Source organism: Cetorhinus maximus, chromosome 9 (genome assembly GCF_964194155.1).
Source record: "Cetorhinus maximus chromosome 9, sCetMax3.hap1.1, whole genome shotgun sequence".
Taxonomy (NCBI): Eukaryota; Metazoa; Chordata; class Chondrichthyes; order Lamniformes; family Cetorhinidae; genus Cetorhinus; species Cetorhinus maximus.
Window position 1 is genome coordinate 21,347,419 of NC_135887.1, and position 22,035 is coordinate 21,369,453.

At 41.0% G+C, this 22,035-nt stretch overlaps 1 protein-coding gene across 1 annotated transcript in view; it reads left to right on the forward strand.

Annotated features, from left to right (window-relative positions):
• Positions 1–10,329, forward strand: part of brip1 (BRCA1 interacting helicase 1) — a 320,064-nt gene extending 309,735 nt beyond the window's left edge. The window contains exon 22 of the mRNA XM_078548234.1: positions 10,054–10,329. Within this exon, the coding sequence (XP_078404360.1) occupies positions 10,054–10,163 (110 nt within the window). The 3' untranslated portion in view covers positions 10,164–10,329. The remainder of the gene's footprint in view (positions 1–10,053) is intronic.
• The last annotated feature ends 11,706 nt before the right edge of the window (positions 10,330–22,035 follow it).

Sequence of the window (22,035 nt, forward strand, 5' to 3'; positions counted from 1 at the left end):
CAGCAGGTTCCCAAGACCTTCAGTCTTGGACTGCAGCTTCAGAGAAGTGAAGACACACCCCCTTTTACGACACAAACTGCCATGAAGCAGGTAAGTTTAAAGGTCCCAGCCACTTTGAGAAGCTAGGGAGAAGGTAAATGTGTAAGATGAGCGGGTAAGATTGTGGGGGGAGAGGGGGTAGTTGAGGGGTGGGGTTTAGGGAGGGTAGTCAGGGGAATAGGAGGGTGGTCAGGGGAATGGGAGGGTAGTTAGAGGTTGGGAGGGTAGCCGCTGAAGGCGGGAGGATAGTCAGGGTCAAGAGGATAGTCAGGGAGTGGGGTGTAGTTGGGGGCCGGGGAAGTAGTCGTTGTGGGGTGGGAGGTAGTCGGGTGGGGGTCGGAAGGATAGTTGGGGTACGGGGGTAGTAGGGGGTTGAAGGGTAGACAGGCGATGAGGGCCGGGGGTTAGTCGGTGTCATGACACAGCAGTTGGTAAAGCTGAGTTATTTAAAAATCCCAGAGGCAAACTTCCAAACAACTGTCATAAACTATATTTTTATTTTGTATGTTTGAGATGCAACCCTGAACTCAGGAATCAGATCACCAGTTCTTGAGAAGTTTTTATATTAAATTACATGAAGCATTTATTAATTTACCAAAGTTAAACATATACACATGGCTACAAATTACTACTATCATAACTTTTAACAAACTCCCAAACTAATCTCCACACAACAACAGCAACAGCAACCCATAGACTTTAAGCAGACGCCAGTCAAAGCATTTTCACCTTACAAATTCAAAATGAGGTTCATTTCACTTTGGTTCCTTTGCAGTCACAGTGGTAGGCTTACAGGCTTTGATCTTACATTGCCTCTGCCCTGCACACAAAACTGCTATCGGTAAAATCCAGCACATCTCATTGAATGTAAATTCTCATTGTATCAGCAGCCCCCGTGAACTCCACCTCTTCTAACAATAAAACCCCTTTCATAGTACCAATTTTATTAGTAATATAAACATTGTTTGGTCTCTGCTGGCTAGGTGCCAGATTTCACTCCCCTTCTTGAATGTTCTATTCAACAAAATGCAAATGCCACTCTACCTCTCTTACATTTCAAAACTAGTATACATCAAAGCACCCAGACTAGCTGGCTTTAATTCAATTAAGACACACCCACAAACTAACCCTCTATTTAAATTTTTTTCCCAATAACGTTATATATACTAATAGCTTCATGACATTCCCCTCCCTATCAAGAAATGAATCGTCATAATTCTAAAAGACGGCTTCATTTTAATAACCCATCTCTCACTATCTCCTATACTAATTACACTATTACATTACCAGATGTATGCATTAACATAACTATATATATACACAAGTCCTTGGTATCAACAGAAAGCACTCCAGTTCAGTGTCTTGGTTTTAAAAATGCCCAATTTTCATTTCAGCTTCAAACTCTTGATAACCCATCTGCGAACAGATGTTCTCTTCCAGCAATATGTATAATCCGTTGCTTAAATGGTTGTAATAATAGACTCCATCTGAAAAGCCTTGTACTTTTGTCTCAAAATTTGTCCATAAACTTCAAAGGATTATGGTCTATATAAACAATTGTTTCTGATAAATTGTTTGCAACATAAATTTCAAAATGCTGCAATGCTAACACAAAACCCTAAGTCTCTTTTTCAATCATTGAATATCTTCTCTGTTGTACATTCAGCTTCCGTGAAAAATACCCTATCAGTTTTTCAATTCCAGTGTTGTCATCTTGCAACAGTACAGCCCCAGTGCCTATATCACTTGCATCAACAGACAACTTGAATTGCCTGGCATAATTGGATACTGCCAAAACTGGTGTCGTAGTTGATACAGTTTTCACACTATCGAATGACTTCTAACACTCCAGTGTCCATTGAAACTTCTTGTTCTTTTTTAATGTTCAGTCAGTGGTGGTTAAAATTTGGTACAAATTTCAGGTAAAACCCACTCATGCCCAGAAATCTCAAAACTTATTGTCTTGTTGTAGGCACTGGGAAACCCATGATAGCCTTGACTTTCGCACCTCTCTGAGCCACCTTACCATGTCCGATGGTATGACCTAGATACGTAACTTGTGCTTTTGGCAATTCACTTTTAGCCAAGTTCATCACCAAATTAGCTTCTTGTAGCTGAGTAAATAATTCTTCCAGATGCTGTAAATGCTCCTCCACGCCTGACTGAAGACGATTAATTCATCAATATAACCAGTACAATTGCTTAGACCTGCAATTACTTTGTTTGTCAGCCTTTGAAATATTGCAGGTGCATTCTTCATACCTAATGGCATGATTTTAAACTGATGTAGTCCACTTGGCGTTACAAAAGCTAATATCTCCTTTGCTTTCTCAACAACGGTACCTGCCAATATCCTTTTAGTAAGTCGATCTTTGTGATAAATTTCGATTGTCCCACTTTCTCAATGCAACCTTCCAACTGTAGTATGGGATATGAATCTGCTTTTGTCACCGCATTCACCTATCGATAGTCCACACACAGTCTTTGTGCTCCGTCTGGTTTCAGTACCAGTACAATAGGCGAACTCCAGTTACTACAACTAGACTCAATTATATCATTTTGAAGCATGAAATCAATTTCTTTTTGTACTTGTGATAACTTTGCCAGATTTAATCTATAAGGATGTTGCCTTGTTGAAGATGATATTTCTATATGTACATCATGTAAAGCTAAATGTGTCTTTCCCAACTTATTTCCACAAATAGGTTTGTGTGACTGCAATAGCTTTTCTAAATCACATTGACACCCCCTCATTATCCAATTTGATTAGAGGAAAGACAATTTCAGAGTCCTGCTCTTCTACCACTTTCTCATCATCCACCATCACCTCTTTTTTTTCCCTCTTCTCTGTCAAAGTACTTTTTAAGCATAGCTACATGACACACCCTCTGCTTCTTTCTTCTATCTGGAGTATTTATTAAATAATTTACTTCACTCAATTTCTTTTCAATCCTGTAAGGCCCACTAAATCTTGTATTTAATGAATCACCTAGTACTGGTAACAAAACTAGTACTTTCTCTCCAGAAACAAACTGTGAATTTTAGCTTTCTTATCTGCTTTCACTTTCATCACTTACTGTGATACCTTTAAATGTTCCCTGGCCAACTCATATGCCCTGTTCAATCTTTCCCTGAAATTTGATATGTAATCCAGGAGCATAGTTTCTGAATTTTGACCCACCAATTTCTCATGAGTCAATTTCAGTGGTCCCCTAACCTCATGACCATAAACTAGTTCAAAAGGGCTAAAATGAGTTGATGCATTAGGAAAGTCTCTAATAGCAAATAACATAAGTGGCATCCCTGTGCACAATCCTGGGAGTATGCTTTCATCATAGTTTTTAAAGTTTGATGCCATCTTTCCAAAGCTCCTTGTGACTCTGGATGATAAGCTGTTGACTTCAACTGTTTTATCCCCAAACTGTTCATTACTTCCTTAGACAGCTGTGACATGAAATTTGATCCCTAATCTGATTGTATTTCCTTAGGTAAACCATACCTTGTAAAAAATGTAATTAGCTCTTCCACAATCTTTTTAGTTGTAATATTTCTTAAAGATATCACTTCAGGAAACCTGGTAGACACATCCATTATTGTCAGTAAATACTGCTTTCCACTTTTGGCCTTAGGGAGGGGTCCTACACAATCAATCATGACCCTGGCAAAAGGTTCTTCAAATGCTGATTTGCGATTAAAGACGCCGGCTTAGTCACTGCTTGTGGGTTTTCCTGTTATTTGACAGGCATAACAGGTTCTACAGAATTTGACTACATCCCCATGCAATCCTGGCCAAAAAAATACCTCTGTATCTTTTCTTATGTCTTCCTAATTCCTAAATGTCCCCCCATTGGAATTTCATGAACAATTCTCAGAATCTCATTTCTATATCCTAATGGGATAACAACCTGATGCACCTCCTTCAGCTTTCATTTGCTGAGACATAATCCAACCGCCACTTTCTCATCAAAATATCTCCTCAAAGATAATAACACACTGGAATACATGTTACTCCTGTTTCTGAATAAGCTTTCTGATATAACTGTTTTAATTGCAAATCATTTTTCTGTTAACTCCACCAGCCTATTTGAGTTAAACATTTTAGCTGAACTGTCCTGTATTCTTTCCTCCTGAACAATGCTGTCAAACACAGTGCCAGCTAATTGGATTTCAACACCTTCCTCTTGCCTTTGAACTGCCTGCTTATTTTGTTTGTCTTGTTCTTCCCTATGAGCCTTTGATCTCGTTACAGCACAATCAGGAAACAATCCAGGATGTTCCTTCTGTAACGCCTCTGTTGAAAATACTTTTACAGGCTGCTCAACTACCATAGGCATCACCCACATTTGCGATCCAGCTATATCATTATCCAGAATAAATTGAACCCCTGAAATGGGCAATTTTTCTGCCATTCCAGGTATAACTTCACCTGCCTTCCATTTGCTCTTTAAATTTACCTTCCACAATGGAATAGATTTAGCATCTCCATGAACCCCACTTATTATTGCCTGCTCCTGCAATATTCCCTTTGAACAAATATCACTATCCTACAACATTAAGGATTGACTAGTCCCTGTGTCTCTTAAAATTTTAACATCTTTACCTACTCCACCCTGTACACATGGAAAGCCATTCCCTTCACACACAAAGTATTTAAACATTTCTGCAACTTGCTCCTCAGAATTCTCTTGAGTAAACTATGAACACATTCCCACTCCTTCGCCTATCATTGATTCTCCCTGTTTCACCTGTACACAAACTACTGGTTTCTCCTGTGCCAGAACCTCAGAACACAGTACTTTTACTTCCAGAGCTTTTCTGTACCCCAAAATTTCCAACAGATTTTTCCTGCAATTTCCAACACACTGACTTTGTGTGCCCTACTTTATTACAATGAAAACACCTCAATTTTCAAATGTCACTTCTACCTTCAGCACCATCCTTTTTATTCTGAGAAAAAACTTCCTGGGAACTTCCAGCTACTCCTCTTCCCTGACTACCTACCTTCCTTCCACTTTCCCACTTTTTATCCTTTTCCAATTTGAAAGGGTGAGGAAATAAGGTAAAGCTCTATGAACTAGCTCATATCATCAGCTATCTCTGTTGCTTGTCTTACAGAATCAACCCTCTGTTCCTTCACATGAGCTCTCACTACCAATAGGATTGAATCTTTAATTTCTTCCAAAAGAATGACTTCCCTAAGAGCTGCATAGGTTGTTTCTATTTTTAATGCCTGTATCCACCAGTCAAAATTACTTTGTTTTACTCTTTCAAACTCAATATAAGTTTGCCCAAGCTGTTTTCTCATATTCCTAAATATCTGCCTGTATGCTTCAGGAACCAACTCATATACACTCAAATAGCCTTTTTCACCACATTATAATTAGTCCTCACCTACTGGTGTCAAGGATCAGATACAAATCCCTCCAATCTCCTGGATTAATCTACATTGTACAGTGAAGGAAAGGTGGCTAAAAATGTTTCAACTGACTCTGAAGTAATTTGAGTGAAGGAACTGGAAGCAAGAGTGCAAATAAGACTTTATCAAATCTCTGTAATTCATTCTTACATGTCATACAATTATATGGGTTGGAAAGATAATGCGGCAGAGTTTCAGTTTTGGGCTTAATTGCTGATTCCAGTGTAATGTTGCACCCATTATGAAAATGTTTCCTCTGAGTTTCTGCTCAAAACTGACCTGCATACCTAAATATAATATATATAAAAATATGTAAACAAATATCATATGCTCTGGAAGAATAAGAAGTAATCTCACTGAAACACACAAAATTCTTAAGGGGCTTGATAACATAGATGCTGGGAGAATATTTCCCCTGACTGAGGAGATGGGAACTAGGGGCCACTGTTTCAGAATAAGGGGTTAGAACTGAAATAAGGAGAAATTTCTTCACTCAAATGGGGTTTTGTGTGAATCTTCAGGCTGTGGATGCTCAGTCGTTGAGCATATTCAAGGCAGAGATCAAAGAATCTTGGGTACTCAGGGAGACATTAATTTCTTAGTAAATTAAAATAATAATCACATTTAAAAGATTTTAAAATGCACCTTTAGTATCCTTGCACCAAAAGAAAAGGCTTAATTTTCAAAGTCTACCTGAAGGCCTGGAAATGAGAACAATTAGAGGAAACTCTGAATGATGATTAATTCACCATGGCGGGCAAGGCCAATGTTGTAGGTAGGACCTGCTTCCAACGCAATATCTTTAAAACTAGCGCAAAAGATCACAGAAACTCAAGCTGTATTGAACTCAAATTGTGCTTAAAATTGTGATGTTTGTGCTGGTTATGCTAATTTTGGCTAAATTGCACCGAAAAAATCAGTGCAATCAAGCGGATCAGTTTAGTAAGTTATTTAGTCTATAAATTTAGTTAGTAACTAAATTTCCTTACAAAATTAATCCTTCAGATGTTGCAGTTTATTGACCCCACTTTTCAACATAACACTTTTAGTGACAGAATTTAATAGCAATATCCAGTGATAGAAATAATTGTCCCAAATTTATCTCTCTCCACAATTTTGCAATCACTTAAGTTAAAACAGTTCACGCAACTAAGCACACATAATACATTTATCTGAGCAATATTTTCAACTATAATTTTAAAATATAAAAATAGTTCCCTGCTTGAATTAACAAAAATGTGCAATGCGGCAATGGCACAAGCAAATGAAATGGACCATGTAACTGCAAACTGAACAGTCAGCAAGATTAGCATTTTCAATTGTGTAACACATACACTCATTCACCTTTCATGCTGTATAAGATTTATCATCAATACCACTTACACAATATACTTATACTGGTGCAATGCAATTAAAATGTTAAAAATAAAAGACAGTGTTAGCCTCTAAAGTTGTGCATGAAAACAATGTTATTTGCCTTAATAAGAGAATTTGTATAGATCTCATTAAGGAGAACATGTTTCCAGCCTCTGAAGTGTCATTACTGGAGCACAACTATCAATCTTTCATTATTGGAAGGACAGCCGTCAGCTTAAATCTTCTGAAGAATTGGTGTCTTCCCAATCCCTGTATTCTCAAAATGCTGTAGCAGATGCACCTTCCGGGTCAAAGTTCATTACTTTAATGTTCAATCTTTGCACTAGCTTTTCCGCTGCTAGCTTGGCCTGTGTGGACTGCAAAAGAGAATGTTTCTTTTAATTTGAAGGTCAAGGCAAAAAGCAAAGAGTTTCCCTCGAGTACATAAATGGTGGAATTTTCTGCCTGTTGGGCGGGCGGGCCCGACACAATCTCCGGCGGGTGGGGAGCTGAACCCCGTTGGAGAAGCGGGCCCCACCACCATTTTACGTGGGCGGGCCAATTAAGGTCCGCCCAGCGTGACATCTGGCGGGAAGCGCTATGCACTTCCTGTGTGGACGGGGAGGGATTCCCTAAAAGCGAGAGTGTGCTCTTTCGCGCATGTGCACGATAGAGCGCACATCTCCCTGAGGCTATGTGCTGCCTTAGGGAGATCGCTTACACTTTTAAAAATATGAAAAATAGAGAAAAAATAAATCCCTAACATGTCCCCCTCATGTGACAAAGTCACATGAGATGGGACATGTTCATAATTTACATAAGTTTATTAAACTTTTTAAAACCCTACATGAAATCTCATCCCGCCGTTGGATGAGGTTTCATGTTTTTTCTATTTGCCGCCGGGGCTCCTGGCCTGCCCACCAACCTTAAGGTTGGACGGGCAGGTTCTTTAATTGTATAATTGATCCTGTCAATGGCCTCAATTGGCCATTGATAGGTCGGCGGGCACGCAGCTAATTTTGCTTTGCCCCCGCCTTCCTGAAAACTTTAATAGGCCGAGATGACATTGGGGGTTCCGCCCGACGTCATCCCGCATCATTTTACGCGTCGGTGAGCAGGCCCCACCCCCTGCTCGCCGACGGCAAAATTCTGCCCAAGGAGTTTACTTACTGGACGTATCTATGTATGAAATTGTAACAAAACATTTTCACAACTTCAGGGCGTCGGGAGGATAGCCAGGGGCTGGGACATAGTCAGAGGGTGGAGATATTTGGGGTGGATGTAGTTGGGGGGGGATCAGAAGGGTAGTCGGGGGGATTGGGTGGGTAGTTGGGGGGGTGGGTCAGGAGGTTAGTCAGAGGATCCAGTGGTGGGTTTGGGGTGGAGATGACTAGTATAGTTACCCAGGAGTTAGAAGTGGTTTTAATTCTTCTAAACGTTCGTGGGTAACAATTCTGCTGAGAGAGCCAGGACCATAAGTCTCCAATTTGAATCGGAGTATTGGAAGCTCTCGGTGCACGGTAATCGCCCATCAGAAGTCTAAACTTACCAGGCAATTCCTGTGCAGTCCTGGCATGAGGACTTCCGGGGGTCCTCCAGCACAACTTCTGGGGTACCTCCTCAGTATGGGTCCCTCACCAGGAATGGCAGTTCTGGGCAAATAATTTAAAATGCAAAGCTCAAGCTAGCTTTCACCAAGCCTTCTTTGACAAAACAATCTCTTGGAATAAAGCAACATCCTAAAACACACAGATTATTAACAGTTGAATCGTTTTTGCTTTTTAATAAGTGAAATGCTGTTTCTGAATATATCTCTTTGGTTGGGAGTTTAAAATGACCTATGTAATTCCAATTTATGGAAATATTTCTCCAGAACAACTTTTACCGTCTATTAAGGACTAAGCAAAGTTGGAAGTGGTCCTCCACCCTCCCTCTCCCCCACCACACCTTCAAAGTTCTGGATGTGACTGGACTCCTAGTTAATGCAATAAAATTTGTGCTGCTTAAATACTTCACTGGTAGTAACTTTGAACTGTCCTGAAGTCGTAAAAGGTGCTATATAAATGCTTGCCTGTCTTTCTTTCTAAAAGAGCTTTATCAATACCTGGTTAGGAATGGGATTGAGATTTATTAAAACAAAGAGTGATGGACATAATTGAATGATGTCTGGAACATAATGGGAAGAATTTTTTCGATGGTGGGCGGGAGCGGGCGGGCGTGGAGCTGTTGCCACCCGCGATTGGCTGCGTACTACCATTTTACGTGGGCAGGCCAATTAAGGTCCGCCCAGCGTAACACGCGGCCGGTAGTGCTCAGTGCTACCTGTGCGGGCGGGGGAGGGGGGAGAGTCGGGGCCTGCGCTTTTTTGTGCATGCGTGCGAAAGAGCGTCACAATCTCCCTAAGGCACAGAGCTGCCTCAGGCATATTGAATGGACAATAAAAAAACTTTAATAAATGATGTTAAAATTTATTTAAACATGTCCCCTCATGTGATGGTGTCACATGAGTTGGGACATGTCTGTGAAGTTGGGAAAATGTATTTAATTGTTTTATAAAAGCTTCAGGAAACCTCATCCCGCCCGTGGATGAGGTTTCCTGAAAAACGTGAAGGCCGCTTGGGCATTAAGCCTGCCCACCAACCTTAAGGTTGGATGGGCAGCGTTCGAAGATACTTTAATTACTTTCTTAAAGGCCTTAATAGGCCGATGACATTTCAACGGGCACGTGCACCGAACGAATTATCAAGGTGATGCACGATGACGTCGGGATGCACGCCCAGCGTCATGGCACGTCATTTTACACGTTGGTGTGTTGGGCCCGCCCCTGCATGCCAACCGGAAGATTCAGCACAATAAATTTTGGGTGCATGGAGGGAACGATAGCAACAGTAATGGGGAAATTACATAGGCTAACCAATTTCCTGAGTTTGTGCTGCTGGCTTGCCTTGCCAACTAGACACCCACATTGGAGAATTAAAAAAGTGAGTTGCCCATGACTTTCTGGCCATTGATTTGCCAACATGCGCAGTTAGCAGAGAATGCTTCACATGAGCACAAATTCAGAAAACTATTCCCAGAATACTATGTTAGATTGGTACTTTCAAGTTTTACTTGACTTACCTTTGGGTGAATATGGCCTTTCCTCAGAACATTAAATGGAATGCGTAGAGCCCATGACAAGACAGATGCGGCCTGACTGATTTTTTTGTTTTTAATGTTCTTTTAAAACCATCTTTTTTTAGGGCTAAAGATACACAGGTCATGCAAGGGCAGTGCCAAAAGAAGAGCTGCAGCAAGGAGAAGATGTAAAGAGAAGAGGATTCTGCCGCATGGAGTAGGGACAAACAGCTGATAAATAAAATTCTCCAGCATTTAGACATTAGTTTCTAACTATAATATTCATTCATAAGCCATGTATTTTGATATATCATATTAATAAGTATGAATATTTAAACTTCTCTGATAAGTAGTTTATTTTTAATGAAGGCAATTTCACTATTAAAACTTGCTACATTCTTGATACTTTTTCCTGTCGATTTTCCTATCTCTTATGAAGGTATTGATTCCTTTGGGTATGGTTCTATGAATGCAAAGTGCATTACACAAGTGGCCATGCTTCTTTTCCCACCCTCAACCAAGATACTCAGCAGGCGAGTAGTTCGTGCAGAATGTCTCAGCATAGCCTATTTGTGTTCCCAGCTCTTCCATGCATGGGTTGATTATTAATTGATCAGGATTGAGAATCCTGGATCATTTACCAACTCAAGCCTAGGGCTACTGAGATCAACTGTTGCAGTCCTACCCTGATTGATATCAACTAACTCAGCACAGATTAGAGATTGAACCAAGGAACTTGATACTTCATATGACTATTCATTTAACTAGTTCCCCCTGGCTGAGACATTTTGGTACTTTGTAAAACAAAAATAAAAATACTTGGAAAAACTCAGCAGGTCTGGCAGCATCTGCGGAAAGGAACACAGTTAACGTTTTGAGTCTGTATGACTCTTCAACAGTTCTGTTGAAGAGTCATACGGACTCAAAGCCTTAACTGTGTTCCTCTCCGCATTTGCTGCCAGACCTGCTGAGTTTTTCCAGGTATTTTTATTTTTGTTTTGGATTTCCAGCATCCGCAGTTTTTTGCTTTTACCTTGGTACTTTGTAGCTTTATCTGCCTCCCTTAAAAGAACAGACATGCAAAATTCTCACTTTGCAGCATCATTTACTGTGATATTTTCCTTAATGCCCCCGAATCTACTGCTAGAAGAGTCTACTGTTATTCAATATGGAACTTGCAGCATACACATTTTATGTACAATTTGTTCTGAAAATAACTTAAAAATGGAAAATCTGGTAAGCTAGTAATGCAGGCATTGGCTGTGCCATTGAGTGATTGTGGCAAGATCCATATTAGCTTCCCTGATTCTCAAAATAATGAGGTACCAATTTTATTCAGCTGATCTAAAGTCGGGACAAGTTAACCCACTGTGTCTTCAACTGTCTCCCAGTGGTCAGATTAAAATTGATGTTCGAAAAAGTTTATGAACAGATATGCTGCTTGCTTTCTTAGTCAAGAAGCGATCCCTTGAAATATATTATTTCAAGAGCTATTAACTTGATAAAAATGCATTGGAGTAGCAGTGACAAAGTTGAATATGAAGTGCGAAAGTTTTTATGCTATTTTTTTTTGGAAAATATTTTTAACTGCCTATGTTGTCTTGAACTGCTCACTAGCTGTAGTGGTATAATATTGGGTTCAAGTTCACATCACAACCTTGACTGACTTTTACATTACCTATGAACGTACAAATTAGGAGCCAGAGTAGGCATTCGACCCCCGAAGCCTACTCCACCATTTGATAAGATCATGGCTGATCTGCTTGTGGCTTCAATTGTACTTTCCTGTCTACTGCCTATAACCTTTGACTCCCCTATCAATAAAGAATTTATCTAACTCAGCCATTAAAAATATTCAATGACCCTGCCTCCACTGTTTTCTGGGGAAGAGAATTCCACAGACCAACAACCCTCAGAGAAAATCTTCTCCTCATCTCCATCTTAAATGGGAGACCCCTTATTTTTGAACGGTGTCCCCTAGGTCTAGTCTTTCCCGTAGGGGGAAATATCCTCTCATCATCCACCCTATCAAGTGCCTTCAGGACTATGTTTCTATGTTTCAACAAGATCACCTCTCATTCTTCTAAACTCCAATGGATACGGACCCAACCTGTCCAATGTTTCCTCATAAGATAACCTCAGATATCAGTCGAGTGAACCTTCTCTGAACTGATAATGTAATTATATACTTTCTTAAGTTAGGAGATCAAAACTGTACACAGTACTCCAGATGTGGCCTCACCAATGCCATGTACAGTATTTATATTCCATTCCCCTTGTAATAAACAACAATGTTCATTTGCCTTCCTTATCACTTGCTGTACTTGCATGCTAACTTTTTGCGATTCATATAACAGGACACCCAGGTCCCTCTATACAGCAGAACTCTGCAACCTCTCTCCATTTAAATAATATAACGTTTTTCTATGCTTCCTCCCAACATGGACAAGTTCATATTTTCCCACATTATACTCCATCTGCCAAATTTTTATCCACTCACTTAACCTATCTATATCCCTTTGCAGACTCCCTACAATCTCTTCACAACTTGCTTTCCTACCTACCTTTGCGTCATCAGCAAATTTAGCAGCCATACATTTTGCTTCTTCATCCAGTTTATTGATATAGATTATAGATAGTTGAGGCCCCGGCACTGACACCCTGTAGCACTCCACTAGTTAAGGCCTGCCAACCTGAAAATGACCCATTTATACCTATTCTCTGCTTCCTATTAGCTAACCAATCCTCTATCCATGCTAATATGATACCCCTACACCATGAGCTCCTATTTTGTGTAATAATCTTTGATATGGCATCTTTTGGAAATCCAAGCAAATCACATCTACAGGTTGCACTGTATCCACGATGCTTGTTATTTCCTCAAAGAACACTAATAAATTAGGCAAATGCGATTTCCCTTTCACAAAACCATGTTGACTCTGACTAATTGCATTAAGGTTTTTTGTGTGTCCTGCTATAACCTGCTTAATAATAGATTATAGCATTTTCCCTATCACAGATGTTAGGCTAACTGGCCTATAGTTTCCTCCTTTCTGCCTCCCTCCTTTCTTGAATAGGGGGGTTACATTTGCTGTTTTCCAATCTGATGAGACCTTTCCAGAAGCTTAGGGAATATGTTTCACCCTTAAGGGTGAGTTTGACTTTGTTTTTTTACTGAGCTTTAGATATAATGCCACAGCTGCTTTTATGAGGACAAATCAAGTCAGTAGGAAGTATCTACAATCCAACTTAACTATTTTTTACCTGAAAACAGTAGTGGAAGAAAAGTGTAGGGCAATGAAGTACTCTTTGTTCAAAATGCTTTCTACCCATTTTATGGAGAAGAGTACATTCAGGAGAATTTTGAATAATGTGAACACAACTGTCAGATTAGTCTTGAAATCACATACCAGTGTATATTATATTATGCACTGCGGGAACTCACCAAGCCTCCTTAGACAGCACCTTCCAAACCCACAACCTCTACCATCTAGAAGGACAAGGGCAGCAGACACATGGAGCACCACCACTTACAAGTTTCCCTCCAAGCCACTCACCATCCTGACTTGGAAATATACTGCTGTTCCTTCACTTTCACTGGGTCAAAATCTTGGAACCCCCTCCCTAACAGCACTGTGGGTGTACCTATGCCACATAGACTGCAGCAATTCAAGGCGGCTGCTCACCACCACCTTCTTGAGGGCAGTTAGGGATGGGCAATAAATGCTGGCCTAGTCAGCAAGCCCACACCCCATGAATGAATTTTTAAAAAAGCAATATAGGTTATGTTTTCTAGTTATTGGTTAGTTATAGTGCAAAAAAAAAGTATAAAGTAGAAAACTAACTTCATGCTCACATCTACTTTTTCTCAAGGAATGGTGAGTGGTTGAAAATACCAACCTGGAGTTTTCATCGGCTGCTTTTTTTGGCGCAATTTGCCCGAAATCGTCCAAAAGCAGCAAAACCAGTGCAAAAGATTGTAGAATTTCAAGTATAAATTATATCCATCATAACTCAAGTGCCTGCGATCTTTTACATTTCTTTAAAATAAATTGTTCCAGAAGCCAGCCCTGGTCACTCACCCAAATCAAATTGATCACCATTCCGAGTTTCCGCCAGTTGCAACTATTTGTAGGCCTTTGAGGAGGATAGTTCTTTTGGGGTCAAGGACACTAATAGGCATGCGTTAAAAGGGTTTGCTTATATTTTTTCTTAAAAGCTACTTTCCAGCAACTTAACGATCAAATAATCCTGATTAGTTTTTTTATAGTCAGGCTATTCACTCATGCTCCCAAGACATTCTGATTAAAAAAGCTTATTTTTAATGAAAGACCCATTTTTAGCTGTATTAGTTCAACTGTGCCTAGTTACCAAATTTTAAATATATTGAGGAATATATTTGAAGCAAACTTTTTTTAAAGTTAACTTCTAAAACGGAATGCAACTTGATAGAGTGAGAAGCTTGGAGTTTGGTGAGTGAGGGAGTTCGCTGAAGAAAGAAAGGAGGTGCTTCTTTCTTTCTTCTACCTTTTCCGCCTCCAGTTGCCTTGGTTCTTTCTTCAGTACAGGGAAAAAAGTTAATTGGTGAACAGCTGCAACATTATTCTACTTATAATAAATAGTTTGTAAAGTTAAGGTATGGCAGGGCAGCTCGGCCGAATGCTATGTCTGTCCTGTAGCATGTGGCAAGTCATGGACGCACCATGTGCCCTAGACAAACGTAGCTGCAGGAAGTGTCACTGGCTGCAGAAATTTGAGCTCCGGGTTTCGGAACTTGAGTGGCACTGGAGTCACTGTGGTGCATCCGCGAGGCAGAGAGCTACATGGATAGCAAGTTTAGGGAGGTGGTCACACCGCAAGTTAGGAGCATACAGGCAGAGAGGGAATGGGTGACAGCCAGGCAGTCTAAAGAGAACCAGGCAGGTAGTGCAGGAGTCCCCTGAATCAATCTTTTTCACTAACCAGTTTTCAATTTTGGATACTGGTAAGTGCGATGGTTCCTCAGGAGTGCAGCAAGAGCCAAGCCCATGACACCATGGGTGGCTCAGCTGCACAGGAGGGAAGAAAGAAAAATGGAACAACAATAATGATAGGGGATTTGTTAGTTAGGGGAACAGGGGGCATTTCTGTGGCCATGGAAGTGACTCCAGGATGGTGTGTGGTGTGTTGCTTCCTTGGTGCCCATGTCAACACAGAGCAGCTGCAGGACATTCTTTGGTGTCGGGTGTGGGGGAGGTGCAAGGGTGGTGAACAGCCAGAGGTCGTGGTCCACGTTGGTACCAACAACATAGGTAGGAAAAGGGATGAAGTCCTGCAAGCAGATATTAGAGAGTTAGCAAAGAAATTAAAAGGCCTGAAAAGCAGTAAACTCAGGATTACTCCTGGTGCCACATGCTACTGAGCAGAGGGATAGGAGGATTGAGCGATTGAATACGTGGCTGGAGAATTGGTGTAGGAGGGACGGCATCAGAATTCTGAGGCATTGGGACTGGTTATGGGGCAAGTGGGACCTGTACAGGATGGACGGGTTGCACCTTAGCAAGACCGGGGCTAACATTCTCACAGGGAGATTTGCTAGTGCTGTTGGGGAGTGTTTAAACTGGATTGGCAGGGGGATGGGAACCTGAGAAGGAGCTCAGATTGGAGGGAAGCAAAACTGGTAATGGGGAGTAGAAAAGTAGTCATGAAATTAGAAGACAGACGAAAACCAAGGCAAGCACTGAATAGGATCAGAATGCAGAATAATGTTAAAAAGACAAAGACTGGAATCGTCCCAGATTTGCACAAAGTGCAGTAGCGGGCGGAATGAAGGATGTTTTACCTGCTGGCCGCAATGATGGGTTTTCGTGCCATATCGTCCCATTCATAGCACATCCCACCTCATTAATAATGCATTCCCGGGAAACACACCGGATCACTGGCATGGCAGCCTCTGACTCGCCTGTCCGCCATCACCTCATCACTGTTATGGGAGCTGTACTCATCCAGGCAAATGGGGAGTATTCCATCACACTCCTGACTTGTGCCTTGCAGATGGTGGTCAGGCTTTGGGGAGTCAGGAGGTGAGTTACTCGTCGCAGGATTCCTAGCCTCTGACCTGCCCTTGTAGCTACAGTATTTGTATGGCTAGTCTAGTTCAGTTTCTAGTCAATGGTAACCTCCAAGATATTGATAGTGTGGGATTCAGTGATGGTAATAACACTGAACGCCAGGGGACGATGGTTAAATTCTCTCTTGTTGGAGATGGTCATTGCCTGACACTTGTGTGGCACGAATGTTACTTGCCGCTTGTCAGCCCAAGCCTGGATATTGTCCAGGTCTTGCTGCATTTGAACATGGACTTTTTCAGTATCTGAGGAGTCACGAAGGGTGCTAAACATTGTGCAATCATCAGCGAACATCCCCACTTTTGACCTTATGATGGATATTACTTGTAGCATAGATAAAGGACAACCAGTGGATGTGGTATATTTGGATTTTCAGAAGGCTTTTGATAAGGTCCCACACAAGTGCTTAGGTGGTTAGTAAACAAAATTAGAGCACATGGGATTGGGGGTAACATATTAGTGTGGATTGAGAATTGGTTAACAGACAGAAAACAGAGTAGGAATAAATGGGTCATTCTCAGGATGGCAGGCTATTACTAATGGGGTTCCGCAAGGATCAGTTGCTGTTCACAATCTATATGAATGATTTTGGTGTGGAGACCAAATGTAATATTTACAAATGTGCTGATGACACAAAACTAGGTGGAACGTAAGCAGTGAGGAGGATGCAAGGAGTCTTCAAGGCAATTTGGACAGGCTAAGCGAGTGGCCAAGAACAGGTAGATGGAATATAATGTGAATAAGTGTGAAGTTATCCACTTTGGTAGAAAAAACAGAAAGGCAGAGTATTTCTTAAGTGGTGAGAGGTTTGGAAGTGTTGACATCCAAAGGGATCTGGGTGTCCTTGTTCATAAGTCACTAAAAGCTAGCCTACAGGTGCAGCAAACAATTAGGAAGGCAAATGACATGTTGAGCTTCATCACAAGGGGATTGGAGCACAGGAGTAAAGATGCCTTGCTGCAATTGTATCGAGCCTTGGTGAGACTGCACCTGGAGTATTGTGTACAGTTTGGTCTCCTTACCTGAGGAAGAGTATACTTGCCATAGAGGGAGTGCAACGGAGGTTCACCAGACAAATCCCTGGGGTGGCAGGATTGTTTTATGAGGTGAGATTGAGGAAAGTGGGCCTGTATTCTCTAGAGTTTCAAAGAATGAAAGGTGATCTCATTGAAACTTACAAAATTTTTACAGGACTTGACATGGTAGATGCAGATAGGATGCTTACCCTGGCCGGTGAGTCTAGAATCAGGGGGGACAGTCTCAAAATAAGGGGCAGGCCATTTAAGATTGAGATGAGGAGGAATTTCTTCACTCATTGGGTAGTAAATCTTTGGAATTCTCTACCCCAGAGGGCTGTGGAAGCTCAATCATCGTGCATGTTCAAAACAGAAACTGATAGATTTCTGGATACTGATGACATGAAGGAATAGGGGGATAGTGGGGAAAATTGGCGTAGAGGTAGATAATCAGCCAAGATCTGTTTAAGTGATGGAGCAGGCTTGATGGGCCAAATGGCCTACTTCTGCTCCTATGTTTCTAATAGTGCCCAGTTGAGCTGGTTGATGGCAGATTTTGTGTACAGCGACATCCTAATGTGTTTTAAGCAGCAAAAACTTGAGGCACAAATAACACTTTTCAAACAGACGCAATTTGTGCCGGGATCACTGTACCTAAAGTGAAAACTCTACCCCACTGTGTATCCCACTTTGTATAACATGAATCAAAATTGAAATGGCAGTTTCATGTTACCAGTAACTCAGTGCTAATGCGCTGAAAATGCACTCTGTTGTGAGGTGCAATCCACTTTTAAGGCTTTAAAAATTGCAACTACTGCAGGTTTACTCAGAATTAATTTAAAATTGATTACTAATAAACATCAGCATATTTACCATACCCCGTATAAAATCATTTTATTAAAATCTGCATAAATACAGTATCATCCAGTACTTGAGGAGCAGAAATTTCCTCCCATTAAATATTGGGAAGCCTGAAGGGATCATTTTCGGTCCCACTCCAAGCTCTGTTCCCTAGCTACCAACTCTATCCCACTCTCCCTGGCAACAGTCTAAGATTGAGCCAGTCTGTTTGCAACCTCGGTGTCACATTTGACCCCCAGATGAACTTCCAACCTCATATTTGCACCATCATTGAAATCGACTATTTCTGCCTCATCACACATCACATGACTTTGCCTCATCTCAGCTAATCTGCTGTTAAAATCCTCATACATGCCTTTGTAACCTCTAGACTTGACTATTCTAATATACTTTTGACTGACCTCCCGCAATCTTCCCTCCGTAAACTTAAGGTCAGCCAAAACTCTGCTGCCAGTGTCCTCACTCGCACTGAGTCCCATTCACCTATCACCTCTGTGCTTGCTGACCTACATTAGCTCCCACTGGAGCAATGCCTTGTTTTCAAATCTCTCTATTGGCACGGCCCTCCCTATGTCTGTGGCTCCACAACCCTGAGATAACCTCCATGCCCAGATTAATCAAGGCAACTCAGAGGTTTGACTAAATTCAACCCTATAAGATGCAGGATAGAAATGACCAATGTAGCCCCTTTGCTTACGTGACTCTGGTCCTTAATGAAGTACTTAAATGATGAAATATATATGTACTTCAATGCCTGTAATGTAGGAATAGAGTATTTGTATATAATTTTAATTCAATTTTACCCTATTAATATCCCATCCACCGCTTCCCTGTTACCTGCTGCATTTATTTGTCCATTTTTGTTACATGTTTGCATGTTTTGAAATCTGATTACTTGGCCTATATATGAATCTTTCAATGTAAGCTACACTGCAATTCAGCCCTCGAACATGTTTCTTAAATAAAATACCATTATTATTTGTGATCCTCTAATTCTGGCACCCTGACCATTCCCAATTTTAAATGCTCCACCATTGGTGACCTCTCCTGTTGTTGCTCAGGCCCTAAGTTCTGAAATACCCTCCCTACACCTTTCAGCCTCTTTACCCCACTTTCCTCCTTTAAGACACTCCCAAAATCATCTGCTTTGACCAAACTTTTGGTCATCTGGTCTAATATCTCCTTATGGGGCCTGATGTCATATTTTGTTTATAATAATCGTGTGAAGCACCTTGAGATGTTTTATTATGTTAAAGATACTATATAAGTTGTATTCCCAATTTGAAATACCTCCTTTGTTTTAAAAATGGCTTAAATTTAAGTAAATACAATATATCCTTATGCATAATCTATTTACATGTTTCAGGAGGAGAAGCAAAGACTGCAGCCATGCCAACTTGGACTATACTGTGCATTGTGTGGTGTTGAACTATTACAAAATGCTGCAGGTAAATATCAGCAGCATATTAGAGTTAACTGATCATTTCCATTTCAAAAAAAGTGACCTACATGTCACTTTGTAAAGCAGGACTAGTAATAGCCATTACTTTATCAGGCTTTATTTAGGAATTGCTCTTCTGCTCTGTGCCAATAGCCGCTTGTGAAAATGAGCCCTCGTTCCCTATGAACCATTGCAACACTGTACATATACGGTAAGGTAGCATTGAGCAGGAAAACTTTACTACCATTTTTAGCTTACTGAGTATGACATGTACCCTGTGAAGTTCTAGACTTTCAAAAGCAGAAGAATACACTCTTTAAATCCTAATTTAGACTACAGAAAAAATTATAAAACGTAGATGCACTGTAGCAATAGGTGTACCACAGCTTGCTTTTAACTCACAATCCCTTTCTTGGTGCAAAATTATCCATTCTTCAGTGGTTGACATCTTGAGACTGTGGTGTAGTGGTAATATCACTGGACTAGTAATCCAGAGGCCCAGGCAAATTTAAATTCAATGAATAAAATCTGGAATTGAAAGCTAGTCTCAGTAATGGTGACCGTGAAACTATCATTAATTATCATAAAAATCTGTCTGGCACAGCGACACCCATATCCCATCAAAGAGTAGCAACAACTGATGTGATTGCCACTCCTTAGAAGTTCTGGCCCATTCTTTGGCATTTTGGGGGAAAGACCAGATTGTCTCAACATTACCTCTCATATAATCTAATCATACATTTTAGAATATTATTCAATCTGATCTTAATAAATGAATTTTGGGAACATTAAGGAAATCTTGACTAGAATTTTGATGCTGTAACTTACAATAGAGTTGAAGAGGATCGTTTCCCAGCACAATGAAATCACGATGAGTCAAACTCGGATGACACGTAATTTTGGTATGTCAAAGTCATTGACCACTGGCAGAATAGCAAATCCCATAAACAGTGCCTGTGATAAGATGAAATTCCACACTGGCAACTCCGGATTAGCTGTGGTTGTGGGTTTGGAAGGTGCTGTCTGAGGAGGCGTGATGAGTTCCTGCAGTGCATCTTGTAGATATTGCACACTGCTGCCACTGTGCGTCAGTGGTGGAGGGAGTGAATGTTTGTGGGTGGGGTGCCAATCAAGCGGGCTGCTTTGTCCTGGATGATGTCAAGCTTCTTGAGTGTTGTAGGAGCTGCACTCATCCAGGCAAGTGGAGAGTGCCGCCCGCAGCTCGATATCGCTAGCCTTAAGAATGTCAAGCTGATGTCCTTGTCTCCCAACACCACAGCCAAGCTCCAGCCAATAGATCAGGGGATGCTTAGGAACCTGAAAACCCAGTATTGACCGTTGCTGATCTCTCAGGTTATCGAGGCCATGAGACAGTGCACAATCCAACTGTTCTGGAGGCCATGATCACAATGAAGAAGGTGTAGAAGATGGTAATGGAAGTCACAATTGCCACCTGCTTCCACCACGCTGGGTTCAAACAGGTTACAACTACACAAAACATCGAGAACTAGGTAGAACAGGGTGAGGCCAAGCAACCCAATGACAAGGCACTTTTCACTTGCCTGCAGGAGGCCGGCGTGGAAATTTCAGCAGAGACAACCATGGAAACTTACGCAGAAGTGGGTGATACCATGCATTGCATGACAGAACTGACAGATGATGCCATCACATTTGTAGTATGCTCTCCAACTGAGGAGCCCAAGGAGGCCAATGACCCTGAAGGGCCTGATGAATGCTTGTCTGCCTGTTTCCCTAGCTAATGTCACCAAGGCCGTAGAGATGCTCTGAGATTTCGCACTGTAGCACGAAAACACCAAAAACTTGTTTAACTGCATTGACAACATGGTGGACTGTATCGCACACATCCAAAGACAGCATGCTAAGCAGAAAAAGATTATGGTGTTTCTCTGGAGCTAATTCCCAACATTTTTCAATGCAAAACTCAGGCTTTTTACAAGGTCAGGCCATTGTAAGTTAGAAACAAAGTGAATAAAGACTTTTTTTTGCACATTTACTGCTTTACTGTGTTTTCATTTGGCATTTGAACCTGTTGCTTTTGACACAGACCACAATTGAAGGCATATCAGGCCACAAAGAGATGCATTCGTGTGGGAAGGGGGCCACCTCGGCTATCACGAAGCTCTGCTTTACATGAATCTGTGGACGGAGAGGGGATTTGATTCATCAGGATTTTACTGCAGTATCTTCCCGAAAGGATCTCAGTCTACCCAAAGAAATGATATTGATGAAAATGAGATTGTAATATTCACAAGTTTGTTCCCAAGCTCTTGCTTCTCTGCATTTCCTTGCTGAAAGCAGTGGCCCTGCTGTCAGGATAATCTCTGCTCATCTTTCAGAGAGAGCAAACTCTCAGTGTACGTGATGTAGATGAAGGCTAAATTCATTTTTAAGTAGACCCCTTTGCTGAACTGATGGTACTTCAAGATGGTATAATCTTTCTTTTAAATTCTATTTGTCATTAGATGAAAGTGGAATTAATAAAATGTACAGACCATAAGCCTTTAAAAATTATGATGTGAATTACGGAAGGAAAGGGATTAATAGGACTTCATTCCTGCATTCACTCAGTTCTTTAAAATTTTAAAGCTAGCTGACTGCATTTTCCCCCACTAAGATCAATAACCAATATCAGAAATATCAGATGCTTCTACAGAGTGAATG